Below are 23,537 nucleotides of genomic sequence, written 5' to 3'. Positions count from 1 at the left end.
AGTGTTTCTTTTGCTGTGCAGAAGCTTTTTATCTTGATTAAGTCCAATAGTTCATTTTTGCTTTTGTTTCCCTTGCCATCATAGATGTATCTTGCAAGAAGTTGCTGTGGCCAAGTTCAAAAAGGGTGTTGCCTGTGTTCTCCTCTAGGATTTTGATGGATTCGTGTCTCACATTTAGATCTTTCATCCATCTTGAGTTTATCTTTGTTTATGGTGTAAGAGAATGGTCTAGTTTCATTCTTCTGCATGTGGCTGTGCAATTTTCCCAGCACCATTTAACAAGACAGAAAATAACAAATGTTGGAGAGGATGTGGAGAAAGGGGAACCTTCTTGCACTGTTGGTGGAAATGTGAACTGGTGCAGCCACTCTAGAAAACTGTGTGGAGGGTCCTCAAAAAATTAAAAATAGAGCTACCCTATGACCCAGCAATTGCACTACTGGGGATTTACCCCAAAGATACAGATGCAGTGAAAAACCAGGACACCTGTACCCCGATGTTCATAGCAGCAATGTCCACAACAGCCAAACAGTGGAAGGAGCCTTGGTATCCATCAAAAGATGAATGGATAAAGAAGGTGTGGTCTATATATACAATGGAATATTACTCAGCCATTGGAAATGACAAATATCCACCATTTGTTTCAATGTGGATGGAACTGGAGGGCATTATGCTGAATGAAGTAAGTCAATTTGGAGATGGACAATCATTATATGGTTTCACTCATACAGGGGATATAAAAAATAATGAAAGGGATTAAAGGAGGGGAAAATGAGTGGGAAAAATTAGAGAGGGTGGCAAAACATGAGAGACTCCTAACTCTGGGAAACAAACAAGGAGTAGTGGAAGGGGAGGCGGGCAGGGGGATGGGGTGACTGGGTGATGGGCACTGAGGGGGGCACTTGACGGGATGAGCACTGGGTGTTATACTATGTGTTGCAAATTGATCTTCATATATATATATATATATATATATATATATATATATGAAAGAAACTGGACTTTGGGTAATTAAAATGTGTTACGAAAGGTTCATCAACTATAATGGTTGCACCATTCCAATGGAGGATATTGACAGTTTGAGTAGCTGTGTCAGAGAGCAACAGGGGATAGATAGATAGATGATAGATAGATAGATAGATAGATAGATAGATAGATAGATATGCTCTGGGAATTTTGCTGGGAACCAAAAACTACTCTTTAAAACAAATTCTATTAATGATTATAAAAAGAATACTAGGTAAAAAGTATGAAGGCTGAACAAAGTATGGAATTTAACTAGTAATAATATACTCATGTTGGTTCAATAGTTTTATAACTATAGCACTATAATGGAAAAGAATGGGTGATACAGAGACCTGGGTGGGATGCAGGGTAAGGTACCAACTTTACAATTGTTTTGTAAGGGTAATAATATTCTTATGTTTGAAACTATATAAATTTAGAATGAGGAAAGAAAGAATTTACAATTAATTAGTTTGGGCACATTAATTTCTTTTTAATAAGAATATTGTAATTGGCTTCCACTTAATTATTCTCTAGGAGTATGCCAGGCATGTGCATAGCCCACATGAGCCTCAGCTCCATGTCTATATCATGAAGACCCAGGGTGCAGTTTCCTCTTGGGGTTTGTGTGGGAAAAAGTCAGTGAGCTTTCTTTACATACTTCTCCAATATGCAGTAATCTGCTTCATTCTGGGAGCATGCGGAGGCAGTGGGAACCTGCTGTGGACAGCCTTGGTGGGGCTCCAAACCTCTCCAGTTTCCCCAGGGCGCTATAGCACAAGTGCATCATTTTCTTAGTATATGGAGACATGAAATAATAACACAGTTTCAGCACAATGCTAGTACATTGTGTAACTAACAGGGAGTGACAGTCTGTTTCTCTCCATGAACACCCATAAAAGGGTGCAGGGGCATGGACAAGGATGAAGGGACCAATGATACCAACATGGAAGAGATGACATTTGAGCTGAATCTTGAAGGATGAACAGTTGTATGCCTGGCAAAGTAGTACTGGAAGGACACACCAAGTTAGGGAACAGCAGAATCAAAGACAGGAGGGGAACAAGCAAGTGTACCAGGTATTCAGGAAATGTTGGGCCAGTGGTTTAGTGTGGCCTGATTGGAGGGTGTGTGTGTGTGTGTGTGCGCGCATGTGCACGCGTTCAGAATGAGTTCAGAATGACAAGCTGAGCCAACAGGAAAAGAACTATACAGCTTGGTCTAACATTTTACCCCTTGCTTGGAATAGAACAAGCAAGGCAGAAGTTGGGATGAGATCACAGGAAGACTAAATGTCCATGCAAAGCTAGAGGAGGAAGTTCCATGTTCCCTGGCAAAATTTAGAGATAATTCTCAGAAAAGATCCTGGGGTCCATGTTTTCTTTATAAATATGCCTTATGTTCTAACCTGCAGTATTCTTCCAGAAAGAACCTGACTGCCTCTTGAGGGTCAAGATGAATTTCTCATTTTGCAGAAGACCACTATGGTCTATTGCTTTCTGGGAAACAAAGCAGTTTTATTTTGCCTATGTCCAGATAATCATCCACTAAAACATCAGGTCATGGTTCAATAAGGTGTTCAGGACAATGGGAACGAGGGGGAAATAGCCACCCCCAATACAATTCATGAAGAAACTCTTTAAACCACTGAGTGAATTGGTCAATATCCATACCTCTGTAACCTTGGAATTCCCAAATAGGTAGCTCTTGGATGGAAGCCAACTATAGTTAGGACTTTTGCTATCTTTATTGTGAGCCAGGACAGTGTTTTTAGAAAATCTCTGTTAGATACCAACCCAATTTCATATCCACACATCTGGATGTTAATCTATTTTTTTTAAAGTACATGAAGTCTCCATATTTATTTTTACTAATGTATATGTGAAAAGAGTTCATGAGTTCTGAAAATACTGACCCCTATGCCAGCATTCTCTCAGTCAATCAATGCTGGATGTTGACACTTAGATATCAGGACTACCCAATTTGCCACAATCCCTATCATTCCTTTTGTCCCTGACCCCCAAAGATAAGGGTCAGTTGGCATTTACTATCACTCTGGTGTTATTGTTTCTTCAAACCTGAGTTAAATAGAAAATGAATGATTTCTTGAGTCCAAAAATCATGAAAGGTGAGGTGACAAAATGTAGTGAGATCCACATCTTTGTGAAATGAGTCTCCTTCAATATGCTTGTGAAAACTAAGTATGTCTGTTTTTAACAAATACACCTTGAAACCCCAGTATGAGCCAAATCTGTTCTGCTTCATTTTATGTGAATAGCTTAGCCCCATAAAATATTTAGTGTGAGCCCAAAATAAAGTACTGCTATTGTCAGCAATCTGTAGATGAACAAATGGAGATTCAGAGAGGTTAACTGGTTGGAGAAGGTCACACAGCCAAAAGAATACCATCTCCAGGATTCCACATAGATCATTCTAGTATAAGACTCTCCCTATAGGACACTGACCAGAGGGAAATCTGTCCGTGTGACCTGAAAGTGAATATTTACAGCAGAAATCCCCAGACCACTTTTTACCAGCCTTTCAGAACCATAGATTCCTTTGCTCCTATGGTAAATTCAGGTGCTTCTGTGAAAACGGACTTAGAAACTGGGATGGCTTTTCCAGTTTCAGTCAATCATTCACAAACATTTTCTTGAGACAGTGGGAAAGATCAGACAGTGCATGTGGGGAGTCCCAGTGCTCAATTCTGGGCTTCTCATCCTACCATCTCTGTGACCTTGGACAAGCCCTGAATATCAATACACTCCAATTTTCCATCTGTAAAATAATAGGAATCCTCATTACCATATCATGGAGTGGATATGATGGGAATTCAAGGACCACGTTAGGTAAAATGGGCAACACTAGAGCTTGGCAGCTATGATAGTTTTGCTGCCACGGTCCTCATCCCATTAGGAGGGACTTTGCAAGGCTGAACTGCTCGCCTATCCTGGCCCCTGGGGGAAAGGGAAGGGCTTGGAGGAAGCAGGTCTAATGTCCTGCAGTACCTCCTTCCCACAGGATTACACCATTACACCAACCACTTTCCCTGCAGGAACTGGCTCCCTCCCAAGGGGCGTGGCTGGGAGGAGTGTGATAAAGATAGACAGGTGTGTGTGTGTGTGTGTGTGTTGTAAAATCCTGTCCGTCTTCAATAAAAAGAGCCTTCCCTGGCTGGCACGGCAGATGAGACAGCTGTAAGCCTGCAAGCTCACTCTCACATCTGGGATTACACTGGATCTGCATACTCAGAACAAGGTAAGAGTCTGGCTCTTTTAAGAGTTTCAGTCCCCACCTTTCTTTTCACTTCCCTGAGGACCTCAGGATCCTGGGTTATGGATCTTATCAGGGACACATGGGGGCTGAGTCTCAATGCCCTGATGAAAAAGTGGGTCTTCATATGGCATGCCTAGGCCCCTGTCCACGCTTCATTCAGGAGCCCACACACCTGTGACTGTCTCTCTTTCTCAATTCTGAGGAGAGGCCACAAGCCCAGGGTGGAAATAAGACCTGGATCATTTTCTGGGCCTGCCTCATACACAAGCAAAATCTATATTTTCTTTTTAAATGGGGCACTGACAGTATGAATCATCTTATCATGAATTATACCAAATGAAACCCTGAGTAGTTTGTAACTTTATTTGTTGTCAGTATTTTCCAAAGGACAGAGTAAAGCTGAAACTCAAGAAGTGAGCAAACTTGGTGGTTGGTGGTATAAAAGATCAAAGAGATAAGTTCTGGCTCCTTTCCCAGGTTTGTCACTTGCCCAATAAGGGATATTGAGCAATTTATTTACAGTATGAGCCTGAACTTTCACATCTGTTACCTGGGGTGATTTATTTTTACTTACCAAGCACAGCTCTTTTTTTTTTTAAGATTTTATTTGTTTATTTGAGAGAGAGAGAGCATGTATGCATGAGAGAGAGAGAGAGAGCGCACAAGCAGGGGGGAGGGGCAGAGCCAGAAGGAGAAGCAGACTCTCCACTGAGCAGAGAGCCTGATGGGGGCTGGATCCAGGATCCCAAGACCATGACCTGAGCCAAAGGCAGATGCTTAATGGACTGAGCCACCCAGGCACCCATGCAGTGATTTATTTTTAAAAGCATTGGTTGAGGGCTTTCTATATGCCCAGCACTGTGCCACCCAGGGCTCCAGAAATCATTTAGGTATCATCCTTCCCTTCAACTTCCTAATCTAAATGTTGTGGTAAAAATTCACCCCATCCAGGCTGGTTCACTTTGCGTAGTCAAATGGTATGACCTCCCCTCCTTCATGCCTTTCCTTATGCTCTTATTGCACCCTAAATGCCCCCCTCACAAACCCATCTATGTCAGAGTGTCCAAATCCCACACATGTTGAATGTCGGATCAAACGTCACCCTTCATGTCATTTGCTATGTCCATTCTTGTTGTGTGGTCACCTGAGTCCATGTAGAACTAGGTTAGAAATCTATCACATGGAGCCAGAGGAGACTTTGGGAATGATCATACCTAAAACCTCAGTATCCAGAGGAACTGAGACCAGAGGGGAAAGTGACTTGGCCAAGATCAAGTTGGGGACAGGATTGGGACAGACTCCTTGTCAATGCTATTTATATTGTCCAAAAATTTGCTTCTAATCTCTTTAAGATGTGACCTACTCATTCACATTAATAAAGCCAACATCTAGTCTGAGGCATGGTATATAGCAGATGTTCCATAAATGCTTGTTTAATGAGTAAATGAGGGAGTGAGTGAATGCAGGGGTAAAGGAATAGTGAATGAGGGATGAGACTTTATTTGGCTCAGAGAGTGGTGAAGGAATGGAGAAAGAATAGGAGGTTTTTGACATTCAGGACTCAAGTCAAGCAGAAATGTGAATAGATAGGCCGCTAGTCTAGTAATTCCAGGAACCAGAAGAATTCTTGATCTCACTTCTAAGCAAGGAGGCATGTGTCAGGGTATAGGGAGGGTCATCCTGCAGCACTGTATTGCTGATCTATTGCCCAGCACTGACTCACCTGCTCTTGTCAAACAGGTTCCCACCAAGCTGAAGCCATGAAGATCCATAGCCTCACCCTGCTCTCCTTCCTTCTTCTGGCTGCTCAGGTATCATTGGTAAAGGGCAAAAAGGAAGTAAAAAATAGACACGTCAGCAAAGGCACCAGAGATAAATTGCGTGCTCTGGGAGAGACCCATACTGAGCCACCCAAGCACCTGACCAAAGGCAAGTTTGTCACTCGAGACCATGCCAACTGCAGATGGGTGGTGACTGAGCAAGAAGAGGGTATCGCCCTGAAGGTTGAGTGTACCCGACAGGATAACAAGTTTTCCTGTGTCTTTACTGGCAATCCAACTTTCTGCCTAGAGTCAAACAAAAAGAATGTCTATTGGAAACAAATTGGCCGGAATCTGCGCTCTCAAAAGGTCATCTGTGGGGATGCCAAAACCATCCTGAAAACCAAGGTGTGCAGAAAGAAGTTTCCAGAGTCTAATCTCAAGCTGGTGAACTCCACTCTGATTTGGACCAAGAAACCCAGCCAGGAATTAACAGACCCCTCTCCCAGGGAGCAGAGCAAAGTCAGTAAGGCCTCCCTGGTGGAACCTAACAAGGTCAAAGAGTTATCCCCTAAGGAGCAGATAAAGGTCAAAGAGAACATCCCTTCTGGCTCAGTGGAGACCCAGACCATAGCCACCAAAGACCCCAAGTGTGAGGAAGATCCAGACTTAATAACTCAGTCAAAGATAGCCCTGGACTACTGTGGGGAATCCTGGGGGTCTCTCTGCAAATTCTTCATCACCATGGTCCAGGGGAATACATGCTAATGAGATCAAAAGAGAACAAAGTTCTTTAGGAGGTTTTATGTCAAAGTCCTTCAGTATGTGGTACAGCACTCTGAATAAGATGAACATTTGTGCTATGAGAGTGCAGTGGAATATTTAAACGGGTTTTATAACTTTTGTTTTTGTGTGTTTTGGAATTTACTTTATATTCATTTCCTTAAATTTTATTTTCAGAGGTTGTTTACCTCAGTGTATGTTTCTACGGCTCACAAAGCTATGTGTATATAAGCAGTATACATTCTTTGATCTAAGTGAGCCAGAATGATGATTACAGTGCATTGCACTTTCTGCTAAACTAACAAAGTTAATAAAGCTCTGGGTGTTTTTCAGAAATATGTTCAACCATTTTTTGTTTCTTTATGTATACTTTCAATGAACTCATAAACAGTCCCCATATATCAGTGGGAAAAATATGTAAGTAATGACTTTTTGTTCCCTACCCATCCTACGTCATTTCCAACTGTGACCCATTCCAGAATCTTTACCTTTATCCTTTCATCCATTGGTCTGTGGTGCTTGTTGCTTACTATGCTGTAATAATTAGGATCCCTGATTTCAAGAGGGATAAATAAGGCATGGTGTGATTAAAAACACAAATCAGGATCTCACAGATGGTAAGAAGGGAGGAAGGATTTGAACACAGGAGATCCATAAAGCCAAGTCCACAAGCTAGAGAAATGTCCTCCACTGACTCAGGTCAGAGCTGGGCATTACTTCTTGCTATATGTGAAACCCCTGATTTTCAGGGGCTCATTTCTGGCCTGAAGGAGAGAGGCTTGGTTAAGTACAGCATCTTATGATGAAAACCTCAATGGAAACAGGAAAAATCAGTGTGGAGAGAGGAGGTGGAAGCTGCTGGAAGAATTCTGGATGAACTTCATGGAGGAGGTATTACTGGAGCTGGATTTTGGAAAGAGTATCCATAGGTAGCAATGGGGCAGAATGGAGACACTTTGGGCAAATTACAACATGTGTTAAAGTGAAGAGATATAAAAAATCCTAGAAACTGGGAGAGGCCAGGTGGCTGGAATATGGTGGGATGTAGGGGTGATGTGATTGTTAGTCATTTACATGTTATTAAGAAGGATCTGAAAGTGTTTTTATTCAACAGTTGGGGAGAGAGGAGGTTGTGCCCCCAATGCCTTGTCACAATTTCACTAAAAGCAGAAAATGAAGAGCAAAAAATGGTAAAAAAAAAAAAAAAAGAAAGAAAAAAAAAAAGAAGGAAAAAAAGAAAAAAGAAAGAAAAAAAACAACAAACCAAACCAAAACAAAACACCCCACTGTACTGTAGAGTTCCTGTCAGTTGCAAGGAGGAATGGCAAGTGGGGTGTAAGAGTGGCCATTTACACTCACCAAATTGCCAGGACCTACACTGAGAATTGTCAATAGCCAATCTAGAGTGTGTTGTTATTCACAATGTCAGCACTAACATTTATCTCTCACTTGCCATGTGCGAGGCACTGTGCTAAGCTCTTTCCATGGAGTCTGCATACATTCATCCACTCACTCATTCATTCAATATGTAATTTATTAAGCACTGACTGCCAGGCTCTGTTCTAGGTGCTAGAGAAAGATACAGCAGTCCACAGCAGATGAGCATATGGATGTTCTGCCCCTATGGAACTACCAGTGGGGAAAGTGATGATAAAATCACAAACGTACAAGAGATAGAGAGGGAAAGTAAAAGAGGAGATGGAGGTAACAGTGATGATAGGTAATCAGTCTTAGATTAGATGGTCAGAAGAGGCTTCTCTGTGGAGGTGACTTTTGAGTCTAGATATGTAAGAAGTGAGGAATTCTGGAGTAAGGATGCTCCAAGCAAAGGGAGCAGTCAGTGCAAATGCCCTGAAATTAATTAATGGCCTATTGTGAGCTCCTACTATGTGCCAGACACTGTTCTAGGGGTAGAAAATGGCAGCGAACAAAAAGAAAAAAATCCTTCTCTTCATGGTGCTTATATTCCAATGACTGGCTCATGTTTGGCATGTTCAGGAACACCAAAGGTTGCAGAATCATTTGTAGGATAGGGCCCAGGACCTGATTAATGAAACTTACCCACATTTGCAAAAGAACTGAACCAACATTCCAGTCCATCCCAAGCTTCTCCTAGCCACCCCATGTAAGGGACATTTCCCCTTAAAGTCTACACAGATTGTAAGCCCTCTGGATCTCCTCTCTACTCCTACATCTCAGTTTCGTGTAGTCCCGAGACAAGAAAACACTTGAACACTTCTAGGTCTCATTAAATATTAACCCTGTTCTAGCCAGAATGACATGAACATTGAAGCACTGACCAGATTAGATGCAAAGACTTTTTAAGGCCATTTCCAGCCCATGAGAGGGTGGTTTTTCTAGTTCATTCATGGCCTTTGACAACTGCAGAACTGGGAGGAGGTTTGTTTCCAACATGGCAGAGTTTCCTAGATTTGGGTTAGAGATTTGCTTCTGCTGCTTCCCATACAACATCTCCGTGTCAATGGTTTAACATTCCTGAACTCCAATGAGCTCATCTCAACAATGGGGACAGTGAAACCCACCTGGAAGGGCTGCTGTAAGTCTTACATTGGTCAATAAATCTAAAGCACCTAGTGCCCCACTGTTTGCACAGAAGGTGTTCAACACAACTGACTGCCTTAAGTCCACAGCACAGGACCAAGGGAGTTCAAAATTTCCTTATAGAAACTTTTTAAAAGTGTGAGGGGTTTTTTCCCTAATGCAATAAGCAAAGAAGAACAGTGATTATTGATAATCTAGCAGGTGTCAGTGGCTTTGGCTCTTGGTTTATATAAATCCCCCTCAACAACCCTGTCTGATAGGTGTTATCATATTTGTGTTCTAGATGAGGAAACTGAGGCCCAGAAAAGCTGGGCAACTTGCCAAGGTCACCAAGCAGATCTGTAAGTGAGAAACCCAGGTCTGGAGTTTCCCCAACCCTTTCCATATTTGAAGCTCATGATTTTCTTTACCTGATGGGAGAAGAATGAAATCTGTGGTTTTAGACATGGACCAGGCCATAAATGCCTCCATCCTTTCCATGTGTACATCCCCTTTCATGCCCTACAAAAAGAAAGCTCCAGAAGTTAAGCTTTTGTTCATCCTTAGCCTTCCTACAGATTTACATCCCAGTGTAATGTTTTTAAAAACACAGAAAAAAAAACATTTTTTTAAAGACAACATAGATTTTACATTAGCTTCCATCCAACTTGGCACTCCATATTTTCTCTCTGGAGACTTTCTGAATATGAAGTGAAGGGGCCAGCTTGCATGTGTGCCCGTGTGTGTGTACACATGTTTAAGATATTGTTCTTCTTGACAGCAAGAGACAGGAAGATTTCAGGTAGGTAAGAGGTGCTTCAGGATGGCATGTCTGCACCCCCTAAAACAGCTCAGTAATGGGATTGTCTTATGTTCATCATAAAACTACCTCTTAGCATAAAGAGGGCCTCTGCTCTGCCTGCGGCACTGGCTTTATGTAGTAACTCACAACCACACCAGTGCCAACTTGAATCTCTGGAGTCCAGCCTACGTCATCTGGCCTCCTACCCACCCACTACTTCCCCCACCTCTCTCCTGAATTGTTTTTGGCAGAACAAAGAAGGGAGGCAAAAGTGTTTGGAACTGACAAACGCAAGGGCAGCCATCATCTGTGGTGTTGGTTCCCATAGCACCACACATACAACATTGACCTTCAGATGTTTCACTCAGAAACAGTTCATGAACAATATGCAAGAAAACATTCATTAGGAGCCCTGATACATGAAGCATCAGGATGAAGATGGGGAGATTTCAGAAAAGGGCTGGTGAGTTCAAAGAGGGTTATCCAAGGGGAGTTTTTATCAGGTAATTGGGTATGTGGGAAATAACACAGACCAAATGAGCACAGAGAGTGGCCCAGGTGGAGCTTGGAGGGCACTCTCTCAATTGTCAAAACAAAAGGACCAAAACATTGATTGGCAGTCCTGGCCACCCTGGGGTCCTCTGACTCTATCCCTTCTCTCCTACAAGCTAGTCTGCACAAAGAGGCAGCACACCTTTAGGTGTGGGTTTCCTAGATGCTCTGAGGATGAAATTACCCCCACTAGACAATGAGAAAGTTGTATCACATTCTCAGCTTGCTCAGTTCATTCAGAAGCAGGTATTTTGCTGAAGGCCAGGGGTGGAGAGAGACATGTAAAGATATGAAGGCAGCTGACAATTCTGTCTGCCCTGGTCCACAGGGAACTACACACAACATGAAAAATGTAAGTTTGCTGCAGCTCAGTGAATTAGAATTATGCATTTTATTTTAGTTTTAAATGCAAACCAAGGACTTGTTCTGGCACTCAACCAAAGGAAGGCCATAAAGGCAATTTTGACTAAAATCAATTTTAACAAAGCAGGCACTGACGCTAGAACCCGACCACCATGTGTCATGTGACTTGGCAATGGCATTTTTGTACTGTATGTCAGAACTAGCTTCCAATGTCCAGTGACAGCACCCAATAAGACCAGCCAGGGTGGGGTCTGCTCTATCACACAAGGCTTCCCAGAGCCTCTAGGTTGCCATCCCCATCTCCCTTAGCACCCACCTTGCTCTTTCATCCCTCGGTCCCCAAACTGCTCATTTTCTCCTAAGCCCTCTGCACAAAGGTTAACAGATAACTGGCATTTGCTAGAAAGAAGCTAAGGTGTGACTGTCTTCAGCTCCTTAACCCAGTGCATGCACACCTTCAACGGAGAAGAGCGTTCATTCAAAAAGGACCCGTTAAAAGAAAGAAGAGAAGGGGTGAGGTAGAAAGAATATGCTAGTCATTTTTGGTAATTCAAAAGTAGTACATCATAAGAACAGCAATGAACAAACTAGAAAGTGCACACAAGTAAGAAAGAAAGAATTCCACCCCATCCATCAAGAGATAACCCCAATTATACTTGAGTGTGGATCTCTCACATCCTCCCTTAGATACATTTAAAAATATTCTTAATTGGATTATAATATCTCCTGCTTTTATAACTTTTTTTTTTACTTAAATCATTACAAAGAAAAAATCATGAACATCTTTGACAATACACTTGTGACTGCAACATCTTTTTAAGTTTAAATAGCTTGCAGTATATGATATATTGAAATTATGGTAAGACCTTCCCACTGTTGCAAAATTCGATTGTTGCCAATTGTTTATTATAAACAATGCTGTTGAAAACTATCCTTAAAGATAAATCTTTTTTTTTTAACATTTAGGAATTTGTTTTCTTTAGGATAAATTCCTAGAAAGTAAACTGAAAGGTCCAAGATTTGGCTTTTGAAAGATACTTTTTATTACTGAAAAATACAAATATCTGTAAGTAAAGAGATGACTGTAACAAATGTCTAAGTATCCTTCACCCACATTAAACAACTATCAACTTGTGGCCAATCTCATTTGATCTATACAGTTTCCCAATTATCCTCCTCTCAGATTGTTTAGAAGTAAATCACAGATATACATCATTTCACTCATAAGTATTTCAACACATATCTCTAAAAAGATAGGGCAAGAGTACACTCATTTTTAAAGCTCTTGGAGCAGATTGCCAAACTGCCTGCCAAAAAAATTTTGCAACAATTTCCATTCCTACCAATAGTATTGAAACATGGCCATTTTTCCTCATTTCTGTCAATTCTGGGTATACCAGTTCAGTGTCTGGTTAAGGGTGGGGGGGTAGGAATCAAACACACAAAAGTAAAGCAGATAATTCAAGAGAGATGATTGAGTATGGGGAACCAGTTACAAAGATATTGGAAAAGCTAAAAGGGCAAACAAGGCACAGTGAGCCCAGGAGCCAGGATGCAGAGTGGGATCTGGGACCCTGAAGGGAGGAACCCCTGAGGGAAACTAGAGTCAGTGGCTACTGGGAGTGCCACCAGACACAGAGTGAGGGAACAGGGTCCTGGCTGCACTGCCCTATCCAACAGAAGCCAGTGGGTAAGGGAGTCTGGGAAATTAGTTTGCTTCGCCCCCCCTTCACCCCTTCACCCCCCCATACCAAGCAGCATGAGAGAGGATGGTTGTAGGTCTGAGAGCCAACAGACCCATGACCAGCACTCTGAGCATTGCTACTTTAGTTTAGCTTTGTTAATTAAAATAAGCTATTTATGGGCAAAAAATATCTGCAATTAGGAGGGAAGGCATGAGACTGACAAGTATAAAGTGTAAACTATAGAGCAACAAAGACATGCTATTGGAGAGAATGTAAATTGTATAACCCATTTTGAGGGGGAATTTGTCAATATTTCTCAGAATTTTAAATCACAAGCTCTTTAGCCTAATGATTTCCTTTTCAGAGATTTATGCTGCATATACTTGCACAAACCAAAGATACGTGTGTGAGGATATTTGTTACAGCATTGTTTTATAAGAGCAAAACACTGGAAACAATCTTTGTATCCATAGGCACTGGTTAAAGATATTGATGAGTTAGTTGGAATGATTTCTAAGAGATGCAGCTAAAGAAATAAACATTTAAAAAAAAACAGCTTGCATATAATGTTTCTGTGTGTTTATAAATTAAATGTGTGTAAAATATTTCTCAAATTATATACAATTTTTTCTCAAGTCATTAGTGGCAGCTGTTGCCTTTGGGGAGAGGAAGCAGGCAATTAGAATAGGAGAGAGATCTAGTTACCTTTTGTACATTTAAAATGTTTTCACAAAAAATAAATAAATAAATAAAATGTTTTCACTATGCATTATATTAATCTAAATCATAAGAAATTGCTGACATTCTCATTTTTGACCCACAAAACAGCAATTTCAAATGATCTATAGTACTATTCTTTATCAATAAAAGAAGTAATTAACTTCTAAAAGATCAAGAAGAGCTGTGACATTGGAATGTGAATTTGGTTGACATTTTCAGTAGGATAAAAAGGTGACAGGTGAGATATTACCCCATCCACTGTCAGAATGATTCCTTATTTCCTCAGTAGTTAAGTTAAAAAGCCATGTGACATCCCATGAGCTTGATTCTTTCAGAAGAGTATACAAGAATGGCTTCTTGATTCTCCAGACTATATGGCCTTTTAAATCTGCTTAAAATGAAGGACAGTTGACCACTGCCCTGGGGGCCAGTTGGTTAAGTGGGTGCCTCTGGCTCAGGTGCCAGGATCCTGGGCTGAAATACTGCGCATTCAGGCTCCCTGCTCAGTGGGGAGTCTGCTTCTTTCTCTGCCTCTGTACCCACCTTCCCCATCCCACACCTCTGTCGCCTGCGTACTCATGTGCACATGCTCTCTCTTAAAACATTTTTTAATGGACAGTTGAGAGGCAAGCTGGAGCTGTGCATGCTCTCCTGTCAGCTCTACATGCTGCCAAAGGCACAAAACAAATCCAACTAGGAAGTCAATCCTCCCTCTGCTACTGTTTGAGGATATTGGTAGCTCTCTGTTCCCAGAGCTTAAGTACAATTTTCCTCAGTTAGATGAAAAGAAATTTAGGCAATCTTGACGGCTTCTGATGAAAATAGCCTGAAGCTCTTCACATTCCAGAGCCTCACAGGGACTTGGAGAGTCTCCCAGATGATGGAAGTTGTTCTGATTCACCAGGATCACTTCACAGGGGAGGGTGTTGCAGTCAAAACAGCCAAGTTCCATGGTGGTAACATTAACATTGGGAAAAACAGGGGACATCAGTTCAGCAAGAAGAGCCTTACACACATTATCTAAAATCTCCCTCAGGAAGGTGCAATGTCTTGTGGCAATTTCACAGCGGAGAAAAGTGAAGCTTCAGTAAGTCCAATAACCTGGAACCTAGATCTGTCTTACTTCAAAGCTCATTCTCCCAGTTGTCACTCTGGACATGACAAGAGTTGGGATGTCAGTTGGTGACGATGGTGCCAGCTGGAAGAGGTAGTGCTGGGCAGGTATTGTTTGCTGGGCATGGGCTGTTCAGAAATGAAAAGGTGGTGGGCAGCACATCTGGTCAAGTCATTCCCTTGCTTCAAACTCCTCAATGGTTCCCAATTGCCTTGAGAATACAATCCAAATTTAGCACAGCATGCAGGAGTGTTAGGCTCCATCTGCCTTGCCGGTTTCCATTCTCCCCATGACCCTCAGCTCTTGCTAGATGCCCAACAGAATCCAAGCACTTTCCCTTTCCAGGGTGCCCTGTGCCCTTGCAAGCCAACTGCCTTTGCAAACTGTGCATGCTTGTTTCTGCCTGGAGTCCCTTTCCCCCACACTGCACCTGTGGCCAACTGTAAGAGTCCTTTTCTAATGCTCCCTCCTGGCCTCCACTCCATTCCCATCCCCAACCAAGGAGAGACTCCTTTTCTTGTCTTCTTTGGCTCCTGATGCTTCCCTTAAATCTGGCATCCTTCCCTTTCTCTCTCCTTACTTCTCTTCTTTCCTACTTTCCATCTTTTATTCCTTCTTTCTTTCTTTCTTTTAATTTTTTTAAATTTTTTTCCCTTCTTTCTTTCAACACTTTTTCATTGAGCAGCCACTCTATACCAGTTATTAAATTGTATTTGGGAGATGAAAGTTGAATAAGAAAAGATTCTTTTCTTCCTAGAGCTTATTGTCAAGAGCAAGAGGCAGATGATGACCAAAAGCTCACAGTTACTGAACATTTCTATGTGTCCAGCACTGTGTTATTCATTCAGCATGCATTACTTCACTTAAGCAACACTGCAATTCTATGAGGTAGTGACTTTTGTTTTTCAGAGGGGGAAAATCGAGGCAGAATCAAGGTTTGAACCCAAGCTATCTATCATTTAATTTGATGCTCTTACATGCCAAGATCAAAGAGGAGTTTTATAAGAAGGTAATACAGTGAAAACACACTGACCCCTAATCTCAGCTTGAGACAGAGAGAAGAGACTTAGACAGAGGGTTAACATGGGCAAAGGTGTAGTGGTGAGGGAAAGGATGGCTCCCTAGAAAACTCCAGGCTGGAGTGCAATGCTCAAGGATGGAACAGGGATGATGAAGTGGTGGCTGGGTTGCAGAGAGCCTCATTTGTCACTAGGTGAGTGAGTGCTGCAGGAAATAGGTATAAGATGCAGGGCAATTGACAAGAGTTTGATGAAGGGACTAGTACAAGAATATGGGCAGGGTTGAGGGAAACCCCCAAGGGGTAGTGGAATACCTGGATTAGCAATTCTGAGCCAAGCAGCCCCAATTCCCCTTGGCCAGAAGGAGCTAAAGGAGAGGCTGTTACTAGAATCCAAGAAGAAATGGTGGTGCTAGCTTTAACCCTAGAGACTCCACTCCCTCACCACTGGAGCTGGAGGCTTTGGTAAGAGAACCTCTGGCTGGGAAACAGGAGAATATCCCAGCTTCTTGCTTTTCCTGCCTCCTGATGCCCTCTGGCACCTCCCAACAGCCAAACCCAAACAGAGGCCAGAGGGCAAATGAATCCAGCTGAGCCAGTCTATAAGATCAGTCTCCTAGGGCAGCCCGGGTGGCTCAGTGGTTTAGTGCCGCCTTCAGCCCAGGGTGTGGTCCTGGAGACCCGGAATCGAGTCCCACATAGGGCTCTCCATCTGCCTGTGTCTCTTCCTCCTTCTGTGTCTCTCATGAATAAATAAAAAAAATAAAAAGATCAGTCTCCTAAGTCAGAGAAGGATAGAGAAAGGTGGCAAGTGGATCTGGAAGGACAAATGGAGACTACCCAGCACTTCCAGATTAAGGAGTTCATATTTTATGCCATTAGTGATGGGTGCCATTGAAAGTTTTTAGGTAGGGAGGCAACTTGGTCAGATAAGGGTTTTCAGACCTCTATGGCAGTAAATTCAGTGGACAGAGCTGCAGGCAGTTAAGCATGAGTAAAGAGACCTGTTGGTCCAGGGAAAAGAAAGGGCAAGGTGAGAGATGGTGAGGAATAAGGGATAGAGACAGAAGAATATGGATAGAGATGGAATGAGATGGACCATGTCAGGTGAGAGATAACAAGGGGCTGGAAAAAGGCATTGATAGAAAGGAAAGAAGATTAAGCTTTGATTTTAAAAAGAAAAGACAGAAGTCAAGGAGAATCAGGAGAATGAAGCTTCTGAGAGCACAGGCTAGAGGACCAACACTATTAAATACACTAGGAAAAGAAAGATAAGAGCGACTACAGATTGGAAGTAAGTCATGGGCGTCTTTAAGAAACAGCAGTAATGACTGAAGTTGGTAGATGGATTGCCATGGGTTGTGAAATGAAGTGAAGATGAAGAAATGGATCCTTCTGCTTACAAATCTGGATGATGGAGAAGAGTGGAAAGTTACCTAGAAGGACCACTCTTTCTGAGTCCACTCAGAAGTGGACCACGCCAGGTGAGTGGAATTTTCTGGTATGAAATTAACTTTGAAAAAGAGCTGGTAGAGAAGGAGAAGCAGAGGGAGAAACTGATCATACTTCAGAAGAGGGAAGATCACTGATCACTGATGGAGCCCAGACACAGAGGGACCAGGGCCAAGTACCTTCTACACGCTTTGCCAGGTTATCTGCCCAGACCCCCAAATCCCACTGCTATGCTGGGAACTCTATATTTTCTGTGCCAGGCACATTGTCCAGCACGTGGTTGTACTCAGTCAATGCTTGCTGAGTGAATGAATGACTGAGTGGATGGCTGGATGGATAGTCACACTATAAGATCAGAGTAGAAGAAAAGATGCTTCTTTCTGCAACTCACATAAGAAGGCTAAGGTTCAAACATGAACTCATCCAACAGAAGTCCAGACACCTTGAGCAAGATAACAGTCTACAGTGAGGAAATCTTCAAGATTTCCTTTATGTACACACATCTATAAACAAAACCCTCAACCGTACCAATCTGGTTGAAGACCTCTGATGAGGGTTGTTGGATTAGAATCAGAGAGGCTGGAAACCAATAATCTTTGTGTTTAGATGAATTGAACATTTCAGTAGTACTGATTTTTTTTAAGATTTTATTTATTTATTCATGAGAGATAGAGAGAGAGAGAGAGAGAGAGAGAGAGAGGCAGAGACACAGGCAGAGGGAGGAGCAGGCTCCATGCAGGGAGCCTGACATGGGACTCGATCCTGGGTCTCCAGAATCAGGCCCTGGACCAAAAGCGGTGCTACCCAGGCTGCCCCAGCACTGATTTTTATTAGCTCATTTAATTTGGCTTGGAAGAGGGTATGGTGATTTTGCGGTTTCACTTTTTACCTTGGGAGTGGTGGAGGTTGGGGGAGTCAGTTTTTTTCTCAAGGCATCTTTAGGTTTTCAGTTGAATTTCTCTCCCAGAACAACTAAAGGTTTGGTCACTTGCAAAGAGAGCTGAGGAAGGGGTTCTTGTTCCACTTGATCCAGGTCTCAAGACTGTGGCCTCCATAGCTCATGCCTCCTATCTGGGAATAGAATACTTTGAGCCCACAATGGGCCACATCAACCAAGAAAGTCACATTTACAGTAATTGGCTGAGAACAGGCTGAAAGACAAAATAAGAAATGTGGTCATTTGGGAAGAGAGTGAGAAAGGAACGAGGAAAGCAAAAAGCTGGTATTTCTTTTGAGAAGTAACATGAAGGAGCAAATTGCACTCACTCCTTGGGTCCCAGCTTCATGTTTCCTATTGGTGTAGGCAAAGCCCCTATGAACCTCATCTATAAAGCAGAAATTCATTCAATTAAAATTGTCCCCTGCAGTATGCCATACACTGAGCGAGGCACTTAGAGAACATCAATGAACAATAATAATACCCCTTCTTCTGAATATTTTTTCAATTTTTTAAAAGATTTTATTTATTCATAATAGACATAGAGAGAGAGAGAGAGAGAGAGGCAGAGACACAGGCAGAGGGGGAATCAGGCTCCATGCTGGGAGCCTGACGCAGGACTCGATCCCAGGACTCCAGGATCACGCCCTGGGCCAAAGGCAGGCGCTGAACCGCTGAACCACCCAGGGATCTCCTTCTGAATATTTTAAGTAAATGAAATAGTGTCTATAAAATTACCTGGTGACAATTTATGAAAGGTGCTGAATTAGAGGTAATTCTCTTTATATTTCAAATATGGTGCTTCTCATATGTGGAATATAATGACACAAGAGGGACGCCTGGGTGGCTCAGAGTTTGAGCATCTGCCTTCGGCTCAGGGCCTGATCCCAGGGTCCAGGATCGAGTCTCACATCAGGCTCCTTGTGAGGAGCCTGCTTCTCCCTCTGCCTGTGTCTCTGCTTCTCTCTCTGTGTCTCTCATGAATAAATAAATAGAATCTTAAAAAAAAAACAATGACACAAGAATGTGCCAGAGGAGGGGGTTTGACAGAATCATTAATGTCATGTCAGCTGGGCTGTGAGTTCCACGAAATTAGGGATCATGTCTACTGTATTCACCTCTCTGAATCACTAGCACAGTCCTTGACACATACATATCAGGTAATTAACAAGAAATCATTCTCAAGTGATTATTGCCAACTGAGTTACCAAGTTTGGTAACTTCAACACTATTACTTCAAACACTAATTTGAAGTTTGTGTTCTTCAGCTATAAATACCCCATAACCCTTCTGACAACTGGAGATAATGCAAGATACCGGATATAATGCCTGTTTCATAGAGGTACTCAGGAAAGCCAACCCATTCCTGGGGGTCACTTCTTATTTGTAGACTCAGCCCAGTTGAGTTTATTCACTTGGTAGTCATGAGTGGGACAGTCTTCAGAGCTCCTCAAGGGACTCCTGACGTGTATAAAGGAAGAATTAGGCACAGTGATGTGACAGGAGGTGCCTAGAGACACTCACTTAATAAAAGATAGGGCTGGGGCTGCAGGAAGCCAATGCCCTCAAGGTATGTCTGGTATAATTAGGGAGATCAGCTTCTCACCAGTGTAACAATTAAATCCATTTTGGCTGACTAAATGTCTGGAGCTAAGGGGAAAGAGTGTGAACAGGAATGGAGGAAGAAGCAGTGTGGAGAAGTGGGGACTTCAGCGGGGCCCTGAGAGGGAAGTGGGGAGGAGCTGGGGAAAGATTTATAATCAGAGAGCACACCTTGAGCAAGACCTCAGAGATAAGTGAGTGTGGTCAATCCAGGGTTCAAGAGGACAGCAGACTGGGAAAGGGACAAGGCTAACTGACCTACACCAAGTCCCTACACATGCCTGCCAGGGCTCTCCACCCTAGCTTATTTCACCCTTCCCATAAACTTACAGTACAGATTCTTGTTGTTGCCAAGTGGGACTCTGTGGTAAACACCAAAGCTGGTATTTGAACCAGGTCAGTCTAACAACAAAGCTTCTGTGCCTTTCACTCTACCCACAAGTCTTCCTAGAGGGACCAAGTGAGGCCACCTCACAAGATGATGAATCTCTCACTGGAAGTATCAGGTTCTACTCCTGAATAACAAAGTGAACTGGGCAAGTGATGTAGCCTCCATCCATCTTCCCTTCTGTCATATGAGGTGGTAATGGTTCCTGTTTTGTAAATGGGAACAGCAATTCCTGCCATACACCTGTCTCAGATCAGCCCACAGGATTTCCTCTGTGAGGTTCTCACCCCAGGGGATGGGTTGAGGGTGTGCCAGAGTCACTTTACTCTTGGAAAAGTAAAGCGGGGCAAATCATGCATAGATTTTTAAGGCTTCCACCCAGTGACACACTCGTTTCCGCTTCTTGGGCCAATGCAAATCCAATGGCCACACCAAAGCTTAAGAACCAGGAAAAGGCTTTCTTAGCGTGTATCTGGGTGAGAGAAAACTGGAAAGAGTAATGACTACCAGAGGTAACTCACACCTGAATCACTACAAATGTTTTGCAAGAGCTTTTGACACATCTGAGTTCTTTCTATCTTTCAAACTCAGGATGAAGAATGTAAATGTGATTCTAGGCAATGAGAGGTCCTTTAAGATTTCCAAGTTGGGAAGTGTAGAAGTGCTAAAGTTTCATAAGTCAATGAAAACTACAGTCAGGGTGGTGTTAGAGATCCGTGGTGATGGAATGCAGGTTACATTTGCAGTGGGAGAGCCTGGAAAGATGGGAGCCATGGAAAAGATGCTAGAATAGTCCAGGTCTAACCTAGACTTAGAATGGTGGCAATGGGAAGATAAGGCAAATCCAGAGATATTTTCATGAAATAAACACTAATCAAGTACCTACTCTGTGCCAAGCACTGTGCTAGGCACCAGAGGCCAGGGATGGGTAAGAATGATCTGACTATGGAGGCCCTTCCAGTCCTGGTGGATGAGACAGACATGAACAACTCTTCCTCATAGGAAACACACAGAATTAATAAACTCTGAGCTTGGATGTGGCCACTGGACTTGCTTTGACCAAAGAAGTAGAAATGAGCATGTCACTGCGCATCCTCTGATCTCACCCTTGCACCTGCCTCACAGTAGGATTCAACACATAGCTGTATCCCTTAAAAAGTAAACCTGAAACATGTCATTAATGAGGAGTCTACATTTTACTAAAGATGTCATCAAGAGTCTGAAAAGAGTGAACCATCCCACGCCACACAGCGGAATGTATTCCAATCCCCCTCCAATGATGTTCTTCTTCCCCTAGCTTGTACTTTGGCCACAGTGGCCTTACTTCTTTGTTCCAGGGCACCAAGCCCTCCCCTCTCCCATACTCCTCAAGCTGTTCCTTCTCTTTTCCAAAGTGATTTAATTTTCTCCCTGAACCTCTCAGAGTTTGCAGTCTGGCACACACCCGCACGTTCCAGGCAGGTGTTCAACCCTCCTTAGAATTCACCTTCTGAAGAGGAAACAGATGGTGGAAATCATCATTGGCTTTCTGTCTTCCCAGTTGCCTTCCCTGACCCTCTTCATGGCTAGGATGACAGTGGTTTCAGCCAATCTGTTACCTAATCCTCTCTCAGAGGGCTCTGAGAGGACAAAGCAGGTCATTCACTTGAGCCTGGCCTCATCTCACTCCTCATCAGGCACCCTCCCCTCTTCCTGTTGGCTCTGCCCTGCCACTGAGAGTTCTCCCTGCTGGGCCAGGCTGGCCTCCCCAGGGGTCCACAGGCCTCCCCAAGGAACTTGGGGGTTTGTGACTTTCTCTGCTTCTGCACACCGGTGATAGAATTCCAAGGGGCTTGGAGAAGGGGATGGAAGCTCCTATTTGAGAATTGTACTGACCTTTCTCTCCACCAAATGTTCTTTTAAAAACTCAACTCATGATGCTATAACTAGATAGGTAGAATTAATGTTCCAAATAAAAATTAAATGATGATTATTTGTAAATGCTCTTTCTAGCAACACTAAAGCAACCATTAAGTATTTGTTGATATCTTAAAAATGCTGAATGAGTGAGATAACATTCTAATGAACAGTGTCCATTCACTAAGTGTTGTTGAGATCCATTTCGTACCATTTGTTCCAGATGCTAAACTGTTGGCTGGACTCTGCCTCACCCCCATCACCCCCTGGGGAAGGAGAAGGCATTACATGTGTAATGCCTTGAATAGGGCTTCTGTCCTCACTTCAGTCAGGCCTTCTGGAGTCCCTCTAAGCCCTAAAGAAGGACCTATGACAAAGCCCTTCCCATCAGAAGAAGGCAAGTGTGAGCAAGGTTTTGTCTCTCCTAGTCCCAGATGGGGTCAAAGCTCAGGTTAGAACAGGGCAGTGGTGATAGAGAGGGGTACATAGGACAGACACACAGCACTGGTGACAGCTCCTCCCCTCAGACGACAAATAAAATTAATGAAACTTGAAGCAAGTCCACCAACCTCAGTATGTCCTTTTCCTGGAAAACAAACAAAAACCAAATAGCTGTAAAGCAGGAGAAAATGCACTGCCTGCACAAGTTCTTGCACCAAGCTTTCTTGTTGGGGAGGCCGTCCTGGCTGAGTACTCTGTTCCTGTTACAAAACAGAGAGGATTATAAACACCCACTCCTGCTGCTAGGGATGGCAAATGAAGTAGGAGAGCTGGGACTCTGGCCCAAGGAGAACATAACAGGACTCCGGACATCTCAAACCTTCAGTCAGCTGCTCAAAGCTGTGGAGGTTGGTTGTGCTTGCAGACCAACTGCTAAGGGGATATGATGGAGCCAAAGTCACTGCCCTACTCTATTAATCATGTTCTTTATTTTCTCTATTTTCTGATGCTTTGACATTTCAAGGCCTTGCTGACCCAAGAGATATTCCCCCTCCCACGGCTAGACAATTTCTAGAAACGTTAAAGGACCCACCAGCAAATGCTCCTTTCATAAGCAAACCAACCAATCCAAAGCCCACACCCCAAACATCTCCCCTGTCAGTTTCTCCAAAGGCTATTACACTTTAGGCCGATATTCCCATGTGCTGATCACCCCAGGCCAGGCACCAGACAACTCAGGACAGACAGCCCCTATACCCCAGAGCCTGCCAAAATTACTCAGACTAGCCAATTCTAGGTCTGCTTAACCTGCCTTGCCCATTGCTTCTGCAGAAACCACAATACAGACTCTTGCTGTGTGTTCTCTCACTCTGCCTCCTAACCCACCCTGGTGCTTCCCTGAGTGGCCTCGAATGGTGCAATGTGCCCCCCCTTTCTTGGGAACAGTGAGTAACAAACTATTTTTTCAATGGTGGTCATCTTCTGGTCTGTAGGCCTCACCATACCCAAATAAAAATGAAACCTACATTTTAATACACCTGTCTCGGGCCGAGGGCTGGAAGTGCCATGGGTAATATTTGAATGTTGTTTAGCTCTGCCTTGTATGGGGACAAAGGATCTTCAACTACTTCCAGTCTTTGGGTGTCCTGAAACTTCTGTCTGTCTGGGATTAATACAATGAAGGCAAGGCCTGGGACAGAGAG

At 43.1% G+C, this 23,537-nt stretch overlaps 1 protein-coding gene across 1 annotated transcript; it reads left to right on the top strand.

The window, feature by feature from the left end:
- Positions 1 to 4,140: 4,140 nt before the first annotated feature.
- On the top strand, positions 4,141 to 7,169 carry LOC129510371 (fibroblast growth factor-binding protein 1-like). The gene is made up of 2 exons (XM_055326492.1): positions 4,141 to 4,263; positions 6,022 to 7,169. Exon 2 carries the CDS (start codon positions 6,042 to 6,044, stop codon positions 6,807 to 6,809), a length of 768 nt encoding a protein of 255 aa, XP_055182467.1. The 5' UTR covers positions 4,141 to 4,263; positions 6,022 to 6,041; the 3' UTR covers positions 6,810 to 7,169.
- Positions 7,170 to 23,537: the final 16,368 nt, after the last annotated feature.

The sequence above is a fragment of the Nyctereutes procyonoides genome, unplaced genomic scaffold (assembly GCF_905146905.1).
Source record: "Nyctereutes procyonoides isolate TBG_1078 unplaced genomic scaffold, NYPRO_anot_genome, whole genome shotgun sequence".
Taxonomy (NCBI): Eukaryota; Metazoa; Chordata; class Mammalia; order Carnivora; family Canidae; genus Nyctereutes; species Nyctereutes procyonoides.
Note: the sequence above shows the minus strand (reverse complement) of the source record. Positions and strands in the feature narration are given on the sequence as shown.

Bases quoted from the DNA above. Each gene is read 5' to 3' on its own strand.
- LOC129510371 (XM_055326492.1), top strand. From the start codon at position 6,042: ATGAAGATCCATAGCCTCACCCTGCTCTCCTTCCTTCTTCTGGCTGCT.